This window comes from Tremella mesenterica, assembly GCF_000271645.1.
Source record: "Tremella mesenterica DSM 1558 unplaced genomic scaffold TREMEscaffold_1, whole genome shotgun sequence".
Classification (NCBI taxonomy): Eukaryota; Fungi; Basidiomycota; class Tremellomycetes; order Tremellales; family Tremellaceae; genus Tremella; species Tremella mesenterica.
In genome coordinates, this window is record NW_006711225.1 from 3,742,847 (window position 1) to 3,763,768 (window position 20,922).

At 49.4% G+C, this 20,922-nt stretch overlaps 6 protein-coding genes across 6 annotated transcripts; 3 read left to right on the top strand and 3 right to left on the bottom strand.

The window, feature by feature from the left end:
* Window positions 1-1,320: 1,320 nt before the first annotated feature.
* TREMEDRAFT_59179 (uncharacterized protein) lies at window positions 1,321-2,106 on the top strand (the record flags this gene model as incomplete). Its single annotated transcript, XM_007001486.1, has 1 exon — window positions 1,321-2,106. The coding sequence occupies one exon, from the start codon at window positions 1,321-1,323 to the stop codon at window positions 2,104-2,106; it is 786 nt and encodes a 261-aa protein (XP_007001548.1).
* Window positions 2,107-2,564: 458 nt separating this feature from the next.
* On the bottom strand, window positions 2,565-3,802 carry TREMEDRAFT_37110 (uncharacterized protein). The gene is made up of 6 exons (XM_007000806.1): window positions 3,589-3,802; window positions 3,516-3,544; window positions 3,151-3,411; window positions 2,961-3,086; window positions 2,898-2,910; window positions 2,565-2,850 (listed from the first exon to the last, which is right to left on the bottom strand). The coding sequence occupies exons 1-6, from the start codon at window positions 3,787-3,789 to the stop codon at window positions 2,629-2,631; spliced, it is 852 nt and encodes a 283-aa protein (XP_007000868.1). The 5' UTR covers window positions 3,790-3,802; the 3' UTR covers window positions 2,565-2,628.
* Window positions 3,803-5,152: 1,350 nt separating this feature from the next.
* TREMEDRAFT_59181 (uncharacterized protein) lies at window positions 5,153-13,698 on the top strand (the record flags this gene model as incomplete). Its single annotated transcript, XM_007001487.1, is given in 37 exon segments — window positions 5,153-5,437; window positions 5,478-5,519; window positions 5,559-5,675; window positions 5,718-5,767; window positions 5,787-5,996; window positions 6,040-6,333; window positions 6,374-6,426; window positions 6,468-6,597; window positions 6,634-6,749; window positions 6,785-6,848; window positions 6,941-7,103; window positions 7,192-7,598; window positions 7,643-7,715; window positions 7,767-7,816; window positions 7,866-8,085; window positions 8,135-8,891; window positions 8,921-8,937; window positions 8,982-9,062; window positions 9,111-9,256; window positions 9,484-9,570; window positions 9,618-9,759; window positions 9,889-10,011; window positions 10,054-10,100; window positions 10,147-10,219; window positions 10,260-10,485; window positions 10,530-10,548; window positions 10,589-10,628; window positions 10,705-10,782; window positions 10,809-10,840; window positions 10,883-10,947; window positions 10,993-11,018; window positions 11,065-11,293; window positions 11,332-11,437; window positions 11,483-11,544; window positions 11,700-13,225; window positions 13,463-13,510; window positions 13,558-13,698. 37 exon segments carry the CDS (start codon window positions 5,153-5,155, stop codon window positions 13,696-13,698), a joined length of 6,345 nt encoding a protein of 2,114 aa, XP_007001549.1.
* Window positions 13,699-15,221: 1,523 nt separating this feature from the next.
* TREMEDRAFT_25011 (uncharacterized protein) lies at window positions 15,222-16,655 on the bottom strand (the record flags this gene model as incomplete). The annotated part of the gene is made up of 8 exons (XM_007000506.1): window positions 15,222-15,517; window positions 15,561-15,751; window positions 15,792-15,876; window positions 15,928-16,058; window positions 16,102-16,196; window positions 16,240-16,353; window positions 16,399-16,488; window positions 16,536-16,655. Coding segments are annotated over 8 exons (1,122 nt in total), but the record flags the coding sequence as incomplete, so codon positions are not given.
* A 1,240-nt stretch (window positions 16,656-17,895) lies between these two features.
* TREMEDRAFT_59183 (uncharacterized protein) lies at window positions 17,896-18,640 on the top strand (the record flags this gene model as incomplete). The annotated part of the gene is made up of 4 exons (XM_007001488.1): window positions 17,896-17,934; window positions 17,982-18,032; window positions 18,082-18,203; window positions 18,340-18,640. The coding sequence occupies 4 exons, from the start codon at window positions 17,896-17,898 to the stop codon at window positions 18,638-18,640; spliced, it is 513 nt and encodes a 170-aa protein (XP_007001550.1).
* Window positions 18,641-18,860: 220 nt separating this feature from the next.
* On the bottom strand, window positions 18,861-20,595 carry TREMEDRAFT_67175 (uncharacterized protein; the record flags this gene model as incomplete). The annotated part of the gene is made up of 5 exons (XM_007001867.1): window positions 18,861-18,924; window positions 18,972-19,048; window positions 19,140-20,074; window positions 20,223-20,287; window positions 20,369-20,595. The coding sequence occupies 5 exons, from the start codon at window positions 20,593-20,595 to the stop codon at window positions 18,861-18,863; spliced, it is 1,368 nt and encodes a 455-aa protein (XP_007001929.1).
* Between the last annotated feature and the right edge of the window lie 327 nt (window positions 20,596-20,922).

Sequence of the window (20,922 nt, forward strand, 5' to 3'; positions counted from 1 at the left end):
GACAGGCCTGTCAATTTGACAGGTTGGCAAACACAAGAAGCGAGACGATAAAGGTGAGAAGAGGGAGATAGCCACAATTGAGGTTCACAAATAACGGATTCCCAAGCTAGAAGTATGTGTGTATAGATTCAACAGATTTACGGGTGCACAGAGTCGACTCGAGAGGCGGGAGACGGGCCTGTCAATTTGACAGGTTGGCATGCTAGTGTAATGATGAAAAGACACTCAGCGGGTTACACAAGATTAATAGCCAAAACACCGGTTGTTGATAGGTGGTACCGTTGTTCACTGGTGATGGGACAGCTAGCTTCACTGAGGTTTGCCGTGGTTGCTTGTCGTTACCAGCAATGATTACGTTGTGTGTGAGACAGAGGTTTTGGGGCACTTCAAACCTCAACAAAGTTTGTCAGCGTATCCCTAACTTATATAAATGTGAGACACGTAGCGTGGGAATTTTGATTGTCGTCATGGTGTTTGTTGTTGCTGAGACACATCGTTATGCGAGGTTACCAGTGCCCTGACGACAAGCAGTCGTGTTAGTTATACTAAATACTCGGTACTTCGGCCCACTTCTTCTTCTTCCCCAGTACTACTTCCAAATCGTACTATCATCATCTATCGATTTTCCGTCTTCACCTTACCAAACATATCAATTTGATATACTTTAACAACATGGCCTCTCACCCAGAACTCAATGCCTATCGATCTTTTATAGATTGTTTCACCGCTACCCATTAGTCCCCTCATATCGGTGCTAAGCTAGACTGTCGCTGATTATCTCAGTCTCTCAGCAGGGGAATTCCCCCCACCAAGTTTTGTCCATGGGCCTTGGGGCCCTCACTATCACCCACGGCTCGTCTTCCTTCCGTCGCCGCCCTTCCTGTAGTCGCGGCTCGCTTCTCATCTTTCTCACGTATCGCCTCATCCTCGGTCTCACGTATCGCCTCATCCTCGACGGACGATTCGATCTCCACCGAGCTCCAATCGATGCTATGCTAGGGGCTGTACGTGATGAGATCGTGAGAACGAGGACGAGGCGATACGTGAGAACGAGGACGAGGCGATACGTGAGACCGAGGACGATATCCCGATGGGGTAGCGGAGGAGGGGTATCCAACCTATGAAGTGTAGAAGCTTGTTTCCCACACACTTTAGAATGCTATGCTGGTCTCTGCCAAGGAAGACTGGTGGAGTCATGAGAAAATTCTATGTGAAATGAGTGAGAAGACAACCAAGCTATGCAACAGTATAAGTAAAAACTAATAGCTGATCTACTCTCTGCATTCATTGCCCACCCACCTCTCACATTGGACATACCAAATGGGGGACCAGCCGCCTCCTTATGAAGCCCCTGAAGTTCTCCCTGATTATACATGTCATGACGCCCCTCCCTATACACGTACGTCCGGGCCCCCGGCTCTTCCGTGGGGTGACCTGGACACCAACACCCGACAAGAAGGCATCAAGCTTCTGACAAGGGCTTTCCACTCAGCCCAGGGGATTGCCGCGTGCCATCAGAAATTATTCTATCCATCACGCAATGGCTCCACTCATCACAAAGATGAAGCCGAACGATACACTCGGATGGCCGATAAGTTTGATGCACAGCTGAAGACCTTGAATGTCACCCTTTCACCTGACTCTACCGTTTCGACTGGCAGTCAGATACTTCGTTGGTCTCTAGAACTGAATGATTTTTCACTGTTTCACCTAGTGGCACCCTACATTCAAAATGCAACCACTCCAGTTTCGGGAGACACAGCGGGAATGCATTGTGACGGGGTGATTGAGTTTGCTCAATCTGTCCGTCAGCTTGCTGGGGCTCTTGATCTCCCCGCCGCCAGTCAGTACAGACCAAATTACCGTGCACTGCCCCCCCTCTGGATAGACCAAGCCTTGCGCATTGAAGAGTTGCTATCGGGACAGGGTAGTGCGGTTCCAGCACCCTCAGCCATCACGCTTGAACAACTCCCACAATGTGAAAATCGAGTTTACTTTTTCATCAAGAGTCACGGTAGCTCCCTCTTTCCTTTGACCGACGCAGTGACTGAGTGCCTGGCCTCCCACGAACAACCATCAGCTCAATCATCCACCCTTTCTCAGTGATTGGCCAATGGGATTGGCCATATACAAGTACTTATCATTACCGTGTTTCGCTCTGTGTGTATTGTAAGCCTTGAGACAATTCAGCATGATTAAACTCAGAAAGTAATTCCTTCTGTTTGATGATATGAATGCCAGTTTTGACCTCTGATTATAAAGTGTACGGCAGATGGATCTGAGCTACAGAGTGAAGATTGCTGAGCTACTTCCTCCATCATTTTGTGGTAGAAGCCAGCCTGTCATGACCGGGTAGCGAGCCCGAAATCATAAACCGTCATGAAAGGCTCAATATCAACTCTGCTAGTGAGAGTTGATTTCACTATAAGTATTGATCGTGACACAGCCAGCCATACGGAGGGATTTTAGGTAGAAAGAGGAAGAGGTCGACCAGTGCATGTAAGGCGTTTGCACTGTGAGTGGGTGGATGACTTGTCGATTGGATTGGTAGGACATCTAAAAGTCACAAGGACAAGATTGCATACCTAAATCCCAAGATCTATGTGTCTAAACCTCTTAACATGCCTTTTAGCTTAATGGTTTAGGGCGAATACAAATCCACCATACAGCCTGTAATGCTCGCAGACCCGCCAGCACCCCCAGAGCCCCCGCAGATCCCGCACGGCTCTGTAAGATAGCCCTTGCACAGAAGGAACCGACGAAAACCATGAACACTCCCGCCGCTCGAATATCTCGGGACGGTGTTGGGCGAAGAGAGAGAAGAAGAGGGTCGTTGAATAATTCCACCCACTGAAAGTCAGCTCAAGACATTCTCATTGACGAGAAAGATAACGTACGGTCGTAGTCAAGCTGCTCGGTCAGCAGGTGGTTTTGATGCGAGGCAAAGGGGAAGTACTTACACGACAGTCGTATTCATAGGTGATCCTACACGTTTTCCTACTATGCCCTGCAGACCGATGGTGGCCGAAAGAAAAGCGAGGGCGAGCATGCCAAGAGCATTAGTCCAAGAAGGGTGATCTCGATCCCTGTCGATCAGCATGAGCGATTTACGAGTGAAGGTTTGGGGATGCCGTGAAGAGGAACACCCACAAAGCAACGCCATTCTGCTCGGAGAAGTGGGCGCAGAGTGTTCCAGCGATGGTGAGGAGGACCTGTATGGCCGCAGATAGAAACAGCCAGCTCCGCCGCCGGGCACCCATATGGTCACCTATGCGCCCGAGACTTGTACCAGCGAGAAAGGCGGCCAGAGATACGAAAGCTTGTTGATCTGGTTTCTGAAAGCCATAGGTGCGTTCAGGAGTGGGAGCGAAAGTACGGGCAAGGGCGAGACCGAGTTGGGCTACGTTACCTCTAATTCGTGAGCAAACATTCTCCTCTCTCCCTATCTCTCTCGTTGTAACTAGGAGAGATTAATGATTGTGATGAGTTGATGGATACAGCAAGCAGATACTGACGTCTGAAAACCGCACCAGATGAAACATGCCTGATCTGTCAGTTGATGATCAACAAGAGCTTAGCTACACTCACGGAAAAGGTAGGGGCAGCAGTGAAGCCATTGATAAAGCAAGCATAAATGGAGACTGGATTACAAGCCTTTGGATCGACTTCTTGGTGAAGGTAAACGGTGGCTCTTTGCATCGCTGAAGGATTAGGCGCCGAAGGCTGACCAAGCTCAAGGGAAGGGGGTAGATCGCGAGACCCCTCCGAGGGGGTTTTGATGACTTCCATGTACGAATATGATGAGTAGAGCGGTGGATCGATAGGAGAGGATTAAAGAGTTGAAGAGAAGAGATAGGCGGAGCTATATGACCGAGTACATTTGTAAAAAGGAGTGAGATAAGGGAAAGAAGATGACGAAAAGTTAGGCGACCAGGAAGTAGAATAGCAGGAATCGGAAAAGGTCGGGCGATCAAAAAACGCCACACGCGGACATAGCCGCTTCTCCGTCAACTCACACCACACCTCCCACGCTACTTGTACCATCACCTCGTCCTGCTCGTCCTTCTTCTCCATGACACATGCCACAATGATTGTGTTGTTATAGAATAGAAGCGCTCTTATATCCACTGCGCACAGCAGGGTATCAGGAGGCAGTGACAATAAGGTGAGTGTCGATGGCTTGAGACCTTGACATCATCGATCGCTTCTCTACTGCCCGCTTCCTCTGCCCTCCGTTGTTTTCGCGCTCACGAGCAGCGCATCTCAGAGACCTACGTCTCTGCTTGATCTTATCCCAAACCACATGCTATTCAAGTGCCTCGCGATCGTTGTCTTTCTTCTCCGTTCAAGTCATGCCTCTTCTGATATTGTGTCTGTGCGTACTCTTCTCACTGATTCACCCTTCCTCACGCCTCATCGTACCATTAGATCAGGTATTTTGTATACTGATCACTCTACTCATTATCATTGACAGGGGGCGATTTCAATAGTGCGACAGCCCATGAACATCTTGTTGCCGGCCTCGCTCCAAAGGAACCTCAGAATGGCGTTTCAGGCTAGTTCTGAGACCGCTCACGTTACTCACCCTGGGCTCATCGACTGGCAGCTACTCTTCGGGTAGAGTTTTCCAGTTAAAGTCGTCGACCTGTCTCACGCGATGCCGGTATCGCACTTTCTGGGGTCACAGTTGAAATCCTAGCGTGATTCGTCTGCCAGGGATACGGCTCGGAGAAACGAATATCGCACTAGAGATTCTCTTCATGGCGATCTGACGATAGGCCGCGCGGCTTTTCGAATCCTCGCCCCTGCAAGCTGGCCCCCATTTATACTCTGTGTCAGGTAATATCTTTTCTCTCTTCGCCACTTCACTTCTGAATACTCACTGCAGACTTTCAGAAATATGGTGTCACATAGGAACAAGCCTTGTGAGTTTCTCAACAAGCCTGGTGGCTGCCGACGTCGCGACCAGTGCGAATTCAGCCATTCTAAAGTCGGCGAACAAACACCCGTCAGCCTCCAATATCCCTCCCGTAATCGCTCGTCATCCTCAATTACCCCTCGCTTGCCCAGCAAGAAGCCTTGTATAGCGTATCGGAACGGGTCGTGCCGCTTTGGCATCGACTGTACATTTAAACACGACGAACGTCTCGACATGCGACACAAGGCATCTTCTTCCAGTGGTCCTCTCGACAATTGGTCACTCGTCAGCCCAAAGTCAAACTCTCCTCGTGCGACGGATCCGTCATTCCCCACATACGAAGTGATGAATGGGACCGCAACCGACCTATTGCTCTTCCCCACGAAGATGCTTACTCCTGGCAAAGTCAAAACTAACATCGGCATGGCGCTGGTCGAAGGCAATCGTGTCAGCTCTGCTGCCATCGCAGAAGAGCTTCTCATCACAATCAATGCTTCAAATAGCCTGAATGAACATTTGGTGAGTGGACTTCACATTTGCCATACCTCGCTGATATCAGCTCTATGAAGACCGCCAAGATATCCTCAAGACACTTGCCAAAGTGAGCTGAATATCATATAGCGAATCGGGCTGACGGCAGGTGCCTGGAGAGGCTCTCCTTCGTTTGGGAGAGATAATTCGCTGGCCGTCGGTGGTTCGAACTGTTTCTCAGCCCAAGGACATGCATTTCCTGAGCAGGTATATGGCAATAATCGGAGTAAGCATTTCGGTAGATTCGTGTTGTATGGCTGATTATCAGTATCTCACCTCAGAAGCTGTGATCAAGTCTGCTAGCCTGGCCCATGTGAAGTAAGTCGTAATTCAATAGAGAGACGGCATGTTCTTATGCAAGTGCGCTCTATGGCTTAGTGGAGAACAATCTCGAGCATGTCATTACAGTCATCGACGAAAATGTCAAGGATTGTATGGACGCAAACAACTTCGACGATCCCAATTCCGATCAGTACATGAGACACAAAGTGGTCCATATCGTTTCTGGCGCTCAAGTTTTCAAACCAATCGCTATACTCTTTCTCGAGTGAGCACTCAAACTCAGTTCTTTGGACATACTGACCAAATAGATATTTCGAACGTTGTCGGGCGGCGACGACCTCTCACCCCGAGGTGGCCTCGTTCATTGATCGTTTGACCACTCATTTTGAGGACTGGGCAGACCGGGTCATGCGGGGTACCTTTCAAGACAGGCTGACCTCTCGCTTGCCTCAGGAGAAGAGCTTTTTCATCAACAAGATCCGCGGCGACCTTGACCTACTCGCTAAAGTTGCTAGCAGATGCCTCAAACCCAAAGACGAACACGACTTTCCTATGACTCAACCGTTCGTCCCATCTCTCGGTGTGCTAGCTGGTCTGGCAAGGTACGATCTTCCCCTGAAAGTGGTCTATCTGATACAACAGAGAATACGAAGGTCCCGGAGCGTTGTGTAGCACCGGTCCAAGACATGACAACGGTACGTTCTCGTACATCGATCATCAGACGCCTGACATACAGATCATATCTCTATTGCTGACATCCAAATTCCGCCGACGACCGCCGAGCTGCTGTCCGAGGAGGAAGCATATCTGCCTGCTAATCTCCCCGGAGCTCACCACCATCTTCCCGAGGACTGCATCGAGAAGATGTGAGTAACAAGCCATCGATAGAGGGCTGACATCAGCTTGGATATACAATTTCGGCTGCTCCGGGCAGACGCTACAACGTCTCTGCGCACTGGTGTTAAGCTAGTCCTCAAAGAGCTTGATCTGGGGCCGGAAGCCTACGCGGACTCGAAGGGTACGTCCACTCCGTAGACTTCCACTGAAACGCAGTCGCACGCCTCGTACGCGCCCGCGGAGGGCGATACAATGGGCAAACCACCGACTCAGATTCGATGTGAGCATTTCATAACTCCACAAGCATGCCCTTCTAACAAGCAGAATGATGCCTGTTCTAACCCACATCGAGTTTCAAGCACTAGATCTCAGTCATAAATTCGGTCTTGTCGTTTACGTGCGCGGTGATGCACCTCCAGGTCCGGCGAGAAGCCATAATCCCTCTGTCCGTAAGACCTTTTGGGATCAAGGGAAGAGGCTGCAGATGGGTGGTCTGGTTGCTTTGGTGCATAAAGAGCTCGGAGTACCGGCCAGCGTCAGCTTGGCTCTTCTGACATCATGCAAGTCGAACTTTTCTCACTCGGCGTCTCGCCCACTAACATGCAGTTCCCACTACCATAAAGAGCGTGGATCATCACGGCTCTTCTGGAATCGAGTTCGGCCTCGCGTTCGTTGATCCCGCGGATGGCTTCCGAGCCGCTGAAGTGCTTCGACGTAGAGAAGAAAGTCGAAGTTCTACCCGACTTCTTCTGGAGTCGCCCGTCCTCTACGAAGCGGTCCGGCCCTTCCTGCAAGTGCTCAAAACGACCGACCCTCTTCGTCTCCCTTTAGCAGAATATATCAAACACGGCGATCTAAAAGATAAGCATATTCAGCTGCCCGCCTACTCCGCCATACCGGGTTTCAAGTGGGATCTATCGTGCATGCTCAAGGACGGGTCTGAAGAAACTTGCAGCATGGACCCTACGTCGCAGGTGTCAATTGCGACAGCCAGGGAGATACTGCATGAGCAGGGCAAACTCGACCGGAGGTTGGTTTCTTTTGACGATACGGCCGCAGCGCTGATCCGAACAGTCAAACGGATGCGGTCCTAGATTGTCTCGTGAGGGAAATTGCGTTGATACAAGGTCCTCCTGGCACTGGCAAGGTAAGGCTACCCCTGAAGCACAATGCCATGACACACCTATTGACACATCAGACTTTCACCGGAGTCGAGCTGCTTCGTCTGTTATTCCACAACAATGTTGGGTGAGTGCCATACATCATGAGTCAGGGTCCCCCACGTACTGAATGCCAGGCCTGTTGTCCTTCTGGCCTTTACGAATCATGCCCTGGATCATATTTTGCGAGCTGCTCACGACAGTGGCGTGACAAAGGATATGCTTCGGCTGGGGTCAAGAAGCAAGGATGAAGTTGTTTCGCAGTATTCCCTGGAGACGCTCGAACACACGCAGCGAAAGACATCCTTGCACACTGAGAAGAGCAAGTTCACTGGCCAAATGAAGGACTTGGAGGCGGTAAGCTCGAAAGCACTCACATCTTTACCAGTGCGCTGATAGATGATAGCAAATGAAACGAGTGTCCGAGAATATTACTCGAAGCGACGCAACGGAAGAACAAATCAGGCACTATCTCCAACAAGACCACCCAGCGCTCTTTGCCAGTATCAATAACCCCCCTGCATACGTCCGAGCTTTATATATCAACTCGGCTGATCTTGACGGGTGGTCGACGGCAGGCAGGAAGCGCACATCGCAATCTTTGTGGGCCTTCTGGCAGGCCGGCCTCGATCTCGATCATCTGCGAACTCTCAACGCTCCACCAGCAAAGAAGACATTCGATAACAAACCTATCCCGACCAATAGATTCGATGAACTCTCCGTTGCAGACTCCACTTCAGAGCCTTCCGAATCAGAGGCAATCGTGCCACAAAGTGAGGAAGATGCCAGATGGTCGTTCTTCTACACTCCGCCGGACGTTGAACACTGGGACGACTTTGACTCCGGCCAGTCGGACGTCGATGCGGATCTCAGCGACGTGTCGTCCCTCCTAGAGATCGATGACACAGTCTTGACGGAGGTAGAGGACACATTCTTAACAGAGGCTCAGGCTCTCGGAGACAAGGACGCTTTTCTGGAATTTTTCACTCTCACCGAGCTCCCCGGTATTCCTACCGGTACTCGCCCCATGGACGCTCTCCTGCAATCGACCGACTGTTGGGGTTTCTCGTACGAGGAGCGCGTTCGCTTGGCTGACTGGCTTGGTCGTCGGGCAAAGAACGATATCGATGAAGAAGCCCTGGAGGAATTCCAAAGTTTGACCCGTAGGCACGAGATGCACGGAAACGACAAGACGAAGCCAGAGACAACGTGAGCAGATCCTAACAATGCAAGTCGCCGCATCTGACTGTCAGATCCGAGTGGCCTTACTCAACAAGGTCAAACTACTTGGATCAACCACCACTGGTGCAGCCAAGCTACCGGCCGTGCTGAAAGTGAGTCTCGGCAATAGACATGCTGGGACAAACAGGGCTGATATGTAGGGATTTGCCCCGAAAGTGCTCGTCATCGAGGAGGCGGGACAAGTTCTGGAAGCCCACGTACTGGCTACTCTATTTCCAAGTATTGAACACGTGATAGCCATCGGCGACCCTCTGCAGCTTCGTCCCAACGTGAACTGCTATGGTGAGTGAGCTTCACCTCTGCGATGTATACCTGACGCTAGCAGAGCTGTCGGTCGATAGTTCCATCGGCGAGAAGTTGTATCGGTTTGATGTCTCTCTCATGGAACGCCTTGCTTCTGGTGGTCTCCCGATGAGCCAGCTTTTGGTACAGAGACGGATGCGGCCCACGATTTCGTCACTGATCAGGTGAAGGAGATCCGCTCTCACTTCTGCGATCATTGCTAAATGACAGAAACACTCTTTATCCGCGACTCATGGATCATGAACTTGTCACGCAGTACCCGGATGTCCGCGGCATGGGGAAGAACGTCTTTTTCCTGTCAGTGACTTTTCCGCCTCGGAATCGAATAGTCAGCTGATCCCAAGTGATCATCGCAACCCCGAGAGCAAGGGGGGAGATGAGGGAGCGAGCAAGTCTAACGACTATGAGGTATCCATGGCGTGCGACCTCGCTCTGTATTTCCTCAAGCAGGGATCGTATACGCGCGAAGGAGATATTGTTATCTTGGTCAGTAATGACAGTGTCGTTGACGGGGTTTTTGCTGACCTTCACTAGTGTGCTTATCTCGGGTGCTTAATCTGTCTGCATCTAACCGGATTAGAGCTGATGTGTAGACAACTCATGAAGATGAAGCAGGCGCTGGCTGGTCGTCATATCACTGTCATCATGGACGAACGGGATCAACGTGAGATTGATCGAAGGGTTGGCGAAGAAGAAGATAGTGAGCCCGAAGTCAAGCAAGTGGCGGTCGCGCATCAGGTGAGCCGACGGTCTCAGTCTTGAACTTGAACTGATCTTCAGGTGTTGCTTCGTACAGTTGATAATTTCCAAGGTGAAGAGGCCAAGATGTAAGTCGTACAATCACAGCCGATGATTCATGACTGATTGTGTCAGTGTTATCCTCTCGCTTGTCCGTAATGCCGGCGAAGCAGATAGTCTAACCCCCCAGACTATCGGCTTCCTCAAGGTGGGCTTGTTCATACCTGCTACTCCAAGCTGATCCTAAGTCAAACAATCGTGCCAATGTGGCGTTGTCTCGGGCCAAACACGGTCTCTACATCATGGGCAATGCTCCGCAGCTCGCAGCTAGAAGTTCGATGTGGGAGACGATTATTGGCGAGCTTAGTGAGAGCGACTGCATGGGGAATGGTTGGCCTATCGCATGTGCAAGGCATCCCGAGACATTACGATATGCCTCCCAGCCGGGCCAGATCCAGCAATTATCCCCAGATGGTGGGTTCCACATGTCATTCTTGAAATATCTGCTGATGACATAGGCGGATGTTTACTTCAATGGTGCGTGTGAACCCCCGAAGAGTGCGCTGATCATCTACAGTGAGATGTCGATGCCCTGTGGCCATCTCTGCAGACAAAAAGTGGGTAAGAAATGATAAACGTTGCTGCGGCTGACCTGACAGTGCCATCCAGACGATCTCGAACATCGCTTGATAGAATGTCGCAGCAGTTGCACCCGTCTACTCTCCTGCGGCCACCCATGTCAGAAGAGGTGCTATGAAGATTGCGGCAAGTGTGAGTTGCCCTGCAAGAACGTAGAGCTGCCATGCGGTCACATCGTGGACCTGCTCTGGTGCGTCCCCTCCTCGAATCTCGAACAGTGCTGATGAGGCAGTTGGGAAACACGCTCTCTCGATCACGTTAAATGTCATGAAATGGTCTCGAAGAAGTTCGCCTCATGTGAGTATGACATTCCAAAGTTGTATTGCCGAGTTGACCATCTAGGCGAACATTCTCGTATCGTGAGATGCGTGAGTATTTCCTTATGGATGACGGACGATACTGACTCATTCCAAGGGAGACGACGTCAACAGCTATCCATGCAAAGCGATCTGCGGTACGCCTACCGACTGCTGCGGCAGGAATTGCAAAGCGGATTGCTCGACCTGTCAAAGCCTTAACAAAGATCTTCCTCGCCCGAAACTGTCTCACGGTCCTATCGTCAATCTGGCGGGCGAACCTCAAGAACCCTTCGAAGATATCAGTCGTCAACATATCCTTCGGCTGAAACACGCTTCGCATCCTTGTGGGAAGATTCTTGACATTTGCAAGCACACGTGCAAGGGCGATTGTTCGACCAAACATGTGCATCCGCCGTGCAAAGAGGCATGCTTGCAGTCTTGCTCGCATCAAAGATGCCGTGGAACATGTCAAAGACCTTGCAATCCATGTGAGCTTGTCTATAACGAGAAAATTTTACGGCTGATCATTCCAGGCAAAGAGCCCTGTATGTGGCGGTGTGCACACGGCAAACAGTGCCATCTCCCATGCTCGATGGTAAGTTCATAAGCGCCATAAGTCAAATGTGTGTTGACGGAAGCCTTGCGACCGTGTGCCGTGTGAAGAGCAATGCACTTCCGTCCTGACTTGTGGTCATCCATGTCCTTCCAGTGAGCATTCACTAATCCACCTCGTGTTGTGACTGACAGCAGTCTGCGGCGAACCATGCGCCCTGCAAGTTTGTCCCCAATGTGCCGACGCAGATCAACTTGACTCCATTGTGGATGTCATCATGCAGTCAACTCTATCCATGCTTTTGGACGAAGATGAAATGCCTCGACTCATCACTTTGACCTGTGGACATGTCTTCACCGTGGAGAGTTTGGATGGCGTTGCCGGCCTTGGTGATCACTACTCGACGGACCCGAGATCTGGGGAATATACTATGCCCAAACTCCCCGAACCTGGCTTCAAGGAACGTCCCCTTTGCCCAAACTGTCGGGGTCCCATCTCTTCGCCTCGGTACAATAGAGTCACTAAACGCGCCCTGATCGACATACAAGAACAACATGCTATCACCAACGCTGCACGAGACGTCTCACGTCTACGTCAATCGGTAGCGAACATTGACCTAGTGCAAATGTGTCAGTCTGTCCCGCGAACAATGAACGGCGTGAACATCAACAAAAATATTGAACAACCAAACATGCAACTCATCAACCTACAGATGTGTCTCGCGCCTGACGCCATGAATTGTGTCCCTTCTAATATATTCTTCGAGGAGATCAGCAAGTATTTTTCTATCACCGGACCGATCGCTGTGGCATGGAAGAAAACGGTAGAGGGTCCGATGCTACTCTACAGGAACTTGGCGAGGATGGTCAACAACGCACGTCTGCCGCATGTCGCCGCCTACGAAGCTGCACTCACGTCCGCCTTCCATGAAGAAATGGAACTTTCCACGTCGGAGTCACCCAACACTGCAACGATCCGCGACGCTACTCAGTCCGCAATGTTGACTGCTCGAAGAAGAGTAGGGGCGCCCTTTCCTCGAGGTGAGGCGCGGTTCAAGATCGAGGCCTTGTTGGAAAGTATCAAAGTACGTCTCAAGCTGGCTCCTGTCGCCAAGTCTTTTGCCGACGCCATTGGACGTGTTTCCCTCCCCGATGGAACATCTCGTCACCGACAGAATTTGGCACGAAACAGAAATGACTGTCAGTGGCGGTTTGGAGTATTATCGCTCACTTTGCTCCGAAGTGCCCGACGCGATGCGTCTTTGGCGATTCGTCTATGTGAAGAAGCCGAAACTTGCCGACTCACTCTGTCTTCCGCGCTCATCGTTCTCGAGACCAGTTTCCAAATGGGTCGCTTTCATGCGGAAGAATACGTGTCTCGCAGTATCTGGAAGAATCCCACAGTTCGACAGGAAGCAACCGAGCAGGCAATGCAAGCTCGGCAAGCGGCGGGGGATAAGTTTATCGAAGTCTACAACGATATGGTCGATGGTGAGAGAGGAAATGATCAATTACGAGAATGGGCGAAGGAGAAGGTATGGCCAATGTATATGACAATCATGAAAGAATGGTCTACATTTGTGGAAACGTTGCGGACGGGAGTGTTCTACTCTCCTGTGAGCTCGGAGGAGAAATTACAGATAGCCCGAGCGGTAATTGAGGCATCGTGGCGTGAGTCTTTGGCTTCCCCCCTTGGTTGTTTCCATGGTGTCATCATCGCCCCAGTCAGTGTCCGTCTTGCCTCACTCCCTATCCTCACTATGGATACATATCTTTGATGATCCTGTTTCTTCGTCTCGCTCTTCGACCCACCGCTTACCCTCCCTTTCCTTTATTGTCACTTTGGTGGTGCACCATTACTATGAAAGGCAGTCAGCTGACCCATGACAGAATACGGAGGACGTTTTTATCAGGTAAATCACTTTTCACATGCACTGATCAGTCATGAAGCTGACTTTCAGTGCCCACGAGGACATACATTCACTATCGGAGAATGTGGACAAGCCATGGTGAGCCGTTCCCCTCAATGGACAATGGTCACTTGCTGATGGAGTAGGAAGAGGCCAACTGTCCCGATTGCGGAGAAAGGATAGGGGGTGCTCATCATCAGTTGCTCGAGACGAATAGGCGAGATCAGGAGATGGAAGACCTGGCAACGAGTGCGGGCGCAGAACGCAACCCTCATGTCAATGATTAGACCCTTTGAAGACTATTGTTTGATCACTTTTGAAAAGTGTCAATAGTTTGTCATGCATCTGTTTGTGAAGTGTGCATCTGCGGGCGTCTGCGACGTATCAAACAAATACCTGTCAATACCAGTGGAATGAAATTATGGTCGAGTCGTGCTGAAAATATGCATGTCATGAACAATGCGAGTGAGACATTGAGTGAATGTGTTGTACCAGTTCAACTAGAGCCGGATTGTTGTGGAAATAGGATCGGATTCTTTTTCGTGCAAGTCATCACATGGTCGTCAAAACATCGTATACCCGTCGAGAGAATGTTGGATCAGGATATGATTTCTCCCAAACGATCCCTCTCTGCTGCCTCTTTTGCATAAATTTGATTATCCTCGCTTCCTTACGAATGGGGAGCTAAATATCAGCGTTCTCCTTTACGGAAACTTTGTAGTGGTCGATGGACGGACTGGCGAGGGGATAATTGGGGCATGAAAGTGAAGATCGACGACGACGGAAAAGTATATGAGAAGAGAAAGTGACTAGACCTGATATACAGACGGAAGGACACAGAAAGACGGAAGAAAGGGGCTATGGAAACTCACTTGGAGTAGAACCCAGACGGAATTGTCCCAACATGTCCATCGCGAATTTCGGTGGTGTCAAACCTTTCCTCTTCTCCTTTTCCTTTCTCGGTACGGTGACGGCATGTCGAGTGGGAGATACCTCAGCCCTGGAAGTCACTTCTACCGGTCTAGGAGGTTTAACAACCGAAGCGGCTCTTCTGACCGGAAGGAAAGACTTTCTGGTTGGGATTTGAGTCTGAGCGATCACTGCCGGAGCTGGTCGACGGACTTCAGGCAGAGGAGAAGCGGATTTCGGTGGAGTGGTCAATCGGGGCTCTTGAGGTTTAGGAGTCTTGACTGATCTTTCGTCACTCGAACGTTCCTCTTTCACTTGTTCCAGAACCAGAGGAGAGCTCTCACGCGAAGGTGGAGGAGAAGAGAGACCGTGGTGACTGAGAGGTGAAGTTTGTGTTCGTTTCTTGGGACGATCGTCGTATTCTGAAGTGACGGATGATAAACTGATCAGACTTGATGGTCTGGGCATAGAACTGGACGGCATGCGCAGGGCTAGAAGAGAGGCTTGGGATAAAGTTCGATCAGAGGAATATGTGGGAACGAGAGGGACTGGAGCACGGGTGGCTCCTCGTTTGGTTCCTCTGACTGAACCAGTGGACGACGTTGATACTGAGGATGTGGGCGGAGCGGTCGCGTGAGGGGCATTCTCGATGGAACCCCGGCTGTAGTGTCGCGAGTGCTGAGGACGAGGATTTGTGGCTTCGACCTGGGGTTCAACCTCCATCTGTTCCGCTTGGACGGGACGAAGGGGAGATTTCCTAGGTTGGCCAGCGGCATCACCTCCCTTGATCGGAGTGATTCGAGATTCTCTGACTGGTGTCAATCTCGGTGATGGTACTCGAGATGCTGTCCTTCTTTCGGTGTGAACGATAGTGGTCTCTTCAACGAAATCTTGGACCGTGCTAAAGTTTGAAGGGTACGAGGAAGTTGGTAAAATAGGCTCTGGATCGAGAGGAGGGGTGGCCAAGATTGCTGCTGCACTCTTTACTTCGGCCAATTCTCGCAAGGCCTGATCTCTGGCGGCCTAAGAGTGAGCTGATTTTAAACACAGAGGGTTCGCCACTCACCCAGCCGATCCATTTCATCTGGTTCAATAGCATGTATTGCTGTTGAGGCCCCACCACCATTCCGGGTCGGATGATGCGCATAAATCCGATGACCTCTTGGGCGGAGAAGCTGTATTTGTAGATGAGGTATGCTGTGGATCAGCTTAGCCTAGAGCGTTCGACAGCTTAACTGACCGCCAATGAGTACACCCGTTCTACCCAGACCTGCTTTGCAGTGTACGGCGACTTTCCTGCCCTGCTTCTCGATGACAGTCTCGGACAAACGAATAAACTCGCGAACCATAGCGTCGGTGGGATTGGAGCCATCGTCAAAGTACATCTCGACATGTTCCATACCCTGGTCGAGGAACCTTTTACGGTCATATCTCATCATCAGCTTGTGCCCGCCGAGGAGAGTTGACGTACAGTTCTTCATTCAAACGGACCACAAGACCAACTTTCTCCTCTGAGAACACCTTCATCACACATTTGAAGGAATGTTCAGTGTCCACTCCTTTGGACAACTGCGCCCAGGTAGGCATAGCTGGTTGTGAAATAGAACTTGTCCTTCTCTCAGATCGTCGCAGATTGTGAGCCAGTTGCCGGGCTTTGATTTCTGTCGGTATGGCCCATGCTTCTTCCATCGGTGAAGCGAAAGGGATGAAAGGTCCGATAACGTTCAGATCTCCGTTCCTGACCGTCAGCGAGACATCTCAATTACAGCAGGAGGACCCACCCGACGGTCTCGAAGTATTGATAAGATTGTGGGTCGAAAGTCTTGAGATTCACAAGGCCATGGTGAATAGCTTTGTGCATTCCGTACAGACATTCCTGCCGATTAATTGAGCATATCCACAAGGGGCGAGCAACAAACCTGTATAGACAGCCCATGATCCATGATACCGTTTCCAGCATCACGGAAAGGCATCACTTCCCAAGTAGCGATAGGTGAAAAGGCTGTCCAAGGTTCCATGTGTCCCACAATCAGCTGGAAATGAGTATCTTCTATACCAAGGACATCTCTCCAGCTCACCCAGTAGAGAGCTACCGCCAGCATTATATTGGATTTGACCTTTGGTTCGCTGGTAGTGTATATGCAGAGTGCTTTCCGACGACTTGTTTTCTGTTCATTCCGTTAACTCAATTCTGATGAGCATGGAGTGAACCTACAGCAATCTCCTCGTGGATGATTACACATGCTGCATAAGTGTAGGCGAGATTGAGAGGTCCGTGATCCTTTGCGAAGCTGATGTAAGACATCTCCGTGTCCACTGTAAAGTGAGCATAACTGTTTATTTGCTGTCAAAGGTGACAAGGAGGATGATGGAATGGATGCGACTCACGCGAGAAGAGGTCACAGGGTCGATGAGTGCGAGGATGAGTGAATGGGGTTTTCAAATGCGATGCAACTTCGCGAGAAGAGAGCGTGGTGAAGATGAAAGTGTCATTATATACAGCTACGGGATTAGGAAATTCTCGAGGGGACATAATCTGTTTGAGGGGTGAGATGCAGGAGACAGTCGAGGCAGAGAGCTGAAGAGAGGTGTTGAGGTCGGGTGGCAAGGATTGCGTTGATGATGAAGTGAGTGGATCGAAGTGGAGAAACGGGAGGGTTGAGTGATTTTTGGGGGGGCGCTATCAGACCTAGTCGTCTGACCTTTCGACCAATAAGAGTTGATGGGTTTTCTGATTGAAGATGATGATGATAGGGAAGTGGAGGAGTGGGGAAGTGTGAGAATGAAGAGGAATGAGGTGTGAGAAAGAGATATCTCTATTAAGATGTGTATGGAGGAATAAGGATCATGTTGAGGAAAAAGAGAAGAAGAGGATTGATACTGCGGCAAAGCTATGATTGATGGTGGGGCAAAGACAAAGTGGCAGACGCACAAGCCTCGAGGCTCAAAGGAACCTCTTCATAGCGGCCCGTGTCCCGTGTGGTGTGCTCCACGCCCCAATTTTGATCGAAGTGGAATGATGATGAAAAGGAAAAAGGAAAAGAAAAATCAGTCGCGTCGAGTCGGCATTGTGAGTTTCATAATCTTGCGTTTCAAATTCCCGACACCACCCTTTTACCCTTACGTCCTTACAAAAGTGCACCCTGATAAAATAATGGTAGTGAATGTTTGATATTTCCGAATACCACCTTTTTACTCTTTTCATACACGCAAGATTGACGTGATTACGATAACGAACATTTTGGTGATCAATGGATCAATGAGGGATACAGTACCATGGTGGTTGAAGGAGGGATATAAATGGTAGTTCCGTCCGATATGGATCAATGGAAGAGATTTAGATCGTGATCATTACGTGCTACGTAAGTCTTTCTTTATTAAATATATACATATATATATCACACAACGTAGGATAGTGAGGGAAAACAAAATCTTCATTCTCTGATCTCTGATCTCTGACCTTGATTCACCAAATCTATTCATAACTCATTTCTTCAACTTGTATTGATATCTCTGACCATCCTGATTTGATACCTTCAACCATACTGACTTCTAATAATTCAAAGACGCCAAAGATGATCTACAAATCTTTTCATCCACGTCTCATCTTAGAGGTCAGTGATTCTTGATTGACCAATTGACAGTTTTGCTGATTATCAAGACTAGACCAGGTAGGATGGTACAATTCGTCAACCAAACAGGTACAAAATGTGTGAGTTTTCACCAATGACTTTGACTTTTGAGCTTTTATTGATAAACAGGAATGGATAACAGGGAAAGGTCTAGAATGTGTTGTACCTCCTTCATCAGAACCACAAGTCACAAATCATATTCATGAAAGTGTGCTGGAAGCTGTTCTCAGAGAACAATACGATACCGTTGGGTGAGTTCATCATCTATCCCATCCCACCCTGTCTCAATTCCGATGCCTCATTCAACTTCGTCGATCGCCAAGGTAAACCTGGTGATCTCTTTAACACGTCATACCGGAACGTGCGAGGAAAGTATCTGACAAGCAGCATACAATTCCCCGCCCCACTCAAACCCTCCCATGATCCCAAAGTCAAGGTCAAACCAAGCCCAGCGTGTTTCTCAGCATACGTCGTACCACCACGAAGCAAACCTCTCAACGCTCTACACGCTCCGTCAGTCAAAGGGAAAGGTAGATGTACTTTAGAGGAAGTCACCACATTTTTGTGTCAAATTTTAGGAGGAAAAGATGATGCTTTCGATCATCAAGCAGGTGTGAGGGAGGCTTATGTGGTAGATTGGGCCAATAGGGGTATGACGGTCTTAATCAAGGTGAGAAGAGAGGTATAAACGACGACTGAATCATCGGTGTTGTGAAGAAACGGGTGGATGGTTGATAGATTGTAGTTATACAAATACTGTATCTTAGGCAGATATATACATTTCATACCGAAGACGGATGTTTCGATGTCACATACAAGAAAGCTTGAATGATTGTTGTCCAGGTAGTGAACAGCCCGGTGGACGATGAGACGTACGACGTGCACAGATAATCTTGGTCAATTGTACACTATGTAAACCGCTTATAGGCGTGTTTCTCATATTCGATAACCTTACGCCTGCGCTTCTTTGGCCTGGTAATCAGTCTTTGATGATGATTGTCAAACGACGATACACTCACATTTGCGGTACACGAGGTTCGACCAATGCTTTCTTTTGAAGTGCCATAAATCTATCTTTGAACAAGTTCCCTTCTGGCTGCGATGTCAGCTATGCTTTTCCCCTACCGCCTCGTGAGTCGATCGTATGAAGCAGGATCAGACTGATAGACAGACACGCTGGAACTCACCTTGACCTGTCTCAGCGTCTCAGCCAAATCTTCTCCCAACTGAACCACAACATCCCCTTTCTTTACCTTATGTTTCCCCACTTTCTCCCCACCTTGCAAACCCAACCTCTCCTTCTCATGTCTCGCGATCCTGGCTAATCTCTCAGCCTCCCTGGCAGCCTTCGCTTTCACCTCCACCTGCTTGGCTACGGACTTCGCACTTCCCACATCTTTCTCCAGCCTCTTTCTGACCTTTTCCAATTGTGCCAATCTTGCCATTTCTTTAACTCTAGCAGCTTTGTTCCTCTGAGCTTTTGTTTTCCTCCCTGATAACTTCTTCACCGGTTTATCTTCTTCATCTTCCTCTGTCTCATAGTTTTTCTCTCCTGAACCAACATACATTCCATCGACATAATCGTCACCTATCATAGGCACGGGTCGACTTTCCACAACACCCCCTCGGGCCTCTATCAATCTCTTTTCTTCTTCTTCTCGCTTCAATTTGTCTAGTTCTTCCTGTACTGCCAGATCGAGTAGACGCTGATGAGACTCAGCTTTGGGATTATAAGATATTCCTGCGTCTGGTACTTCCACCCGACGTTCTCCTTCGACAGCTTCGAGATAGATTTGACGATGTTTTTCGATAGTACGAGGGGGTTTGATATTCGGCGGGGCGATCGCCTCTTCCCCAAAACCTCCAGGTACAGACGGGACAGAAGGTACCGCGTCCCAGACGTCTGCGAGATTAGAGGTGGGAGCGGTCCCAGGAGCTGAAAGACCGGAAGAGTTGGGACCGAGACGGTCGCGTAAACGACGAAGGCGAGCTTTCTCGGTTTTGGAGATACCGGTGTGAGAGTGAGACGAGGGTCGAGATGTAAGAGATGGAACAGCGGAACGCTCAGATAAGACAGCTAGGGAGCGTAATGGTTTTGATGCTCGGCGGAGTTTTTGAGCGACTTCGAATCAGCCTGAAATCAAATGTGCCTCTGCCAAGCTCTCATTCCGTCGGATGATCGTCACAGTACCCTAACACATGCTTATTGCTGGTGAAGAGAGAAGAAATCCAGAGGATATAAAATGGGAAAAAAGTGAAAGACAACACACCTTGGACATCACCAACGGTATCAATAACGAACAACTCGGCATCGGTCTTCTGTCTCACAGGACCCCTAAATGTCAGCTTGTGAGGGACCACCGGATGCAGGAGGGAAAGAGGTAATGACATATCAGCTAAAGCAGAGTTTACTCACCCTGTGAGACGTTCCTCTGCCCGGGCATCTTCGAGAGATTGTTCCACATCTGTAATATCGATATTTTTTCTCCAAGCTTTTTTGCCCTTTCTCGACGGCTGGCCTGGTTGAGACGGGACACCTAATTCTGCAGCACTGACACTGGGTTTTATAGATGAAGGTAGAGAGGTGTATATCTTCTTATTTTTGTTAGCTCTGAGCTTGGAGGACGAGGATGTGGGTGCCATTGCGAGTTAGAAGATGTCAAAAGTAGTAATTGTAGCTGAAGAATATGAAATCCACCTTGAACGACTTTTTTGTTTATTTCTTCGTCATTTTTATGAGTTTATCCCTGCACTTTCCCCCTCTCAGTAAAAGTCCAAATTCCACCTGGAGATGTCTCTACTCAAGTGAAAACCGAACTATACCCACCATGTCTCTTTTCAAGAGTCACGTAGTATCTTTCATACAACCTGGCGGTCCCTCACGATTAATCTCCACCTCCATATCTCGTCTCGCACCTCCCAAAAGCAAATGTGAGCATCCCCTCCTTCTCCCTAGCTGATGATGATACT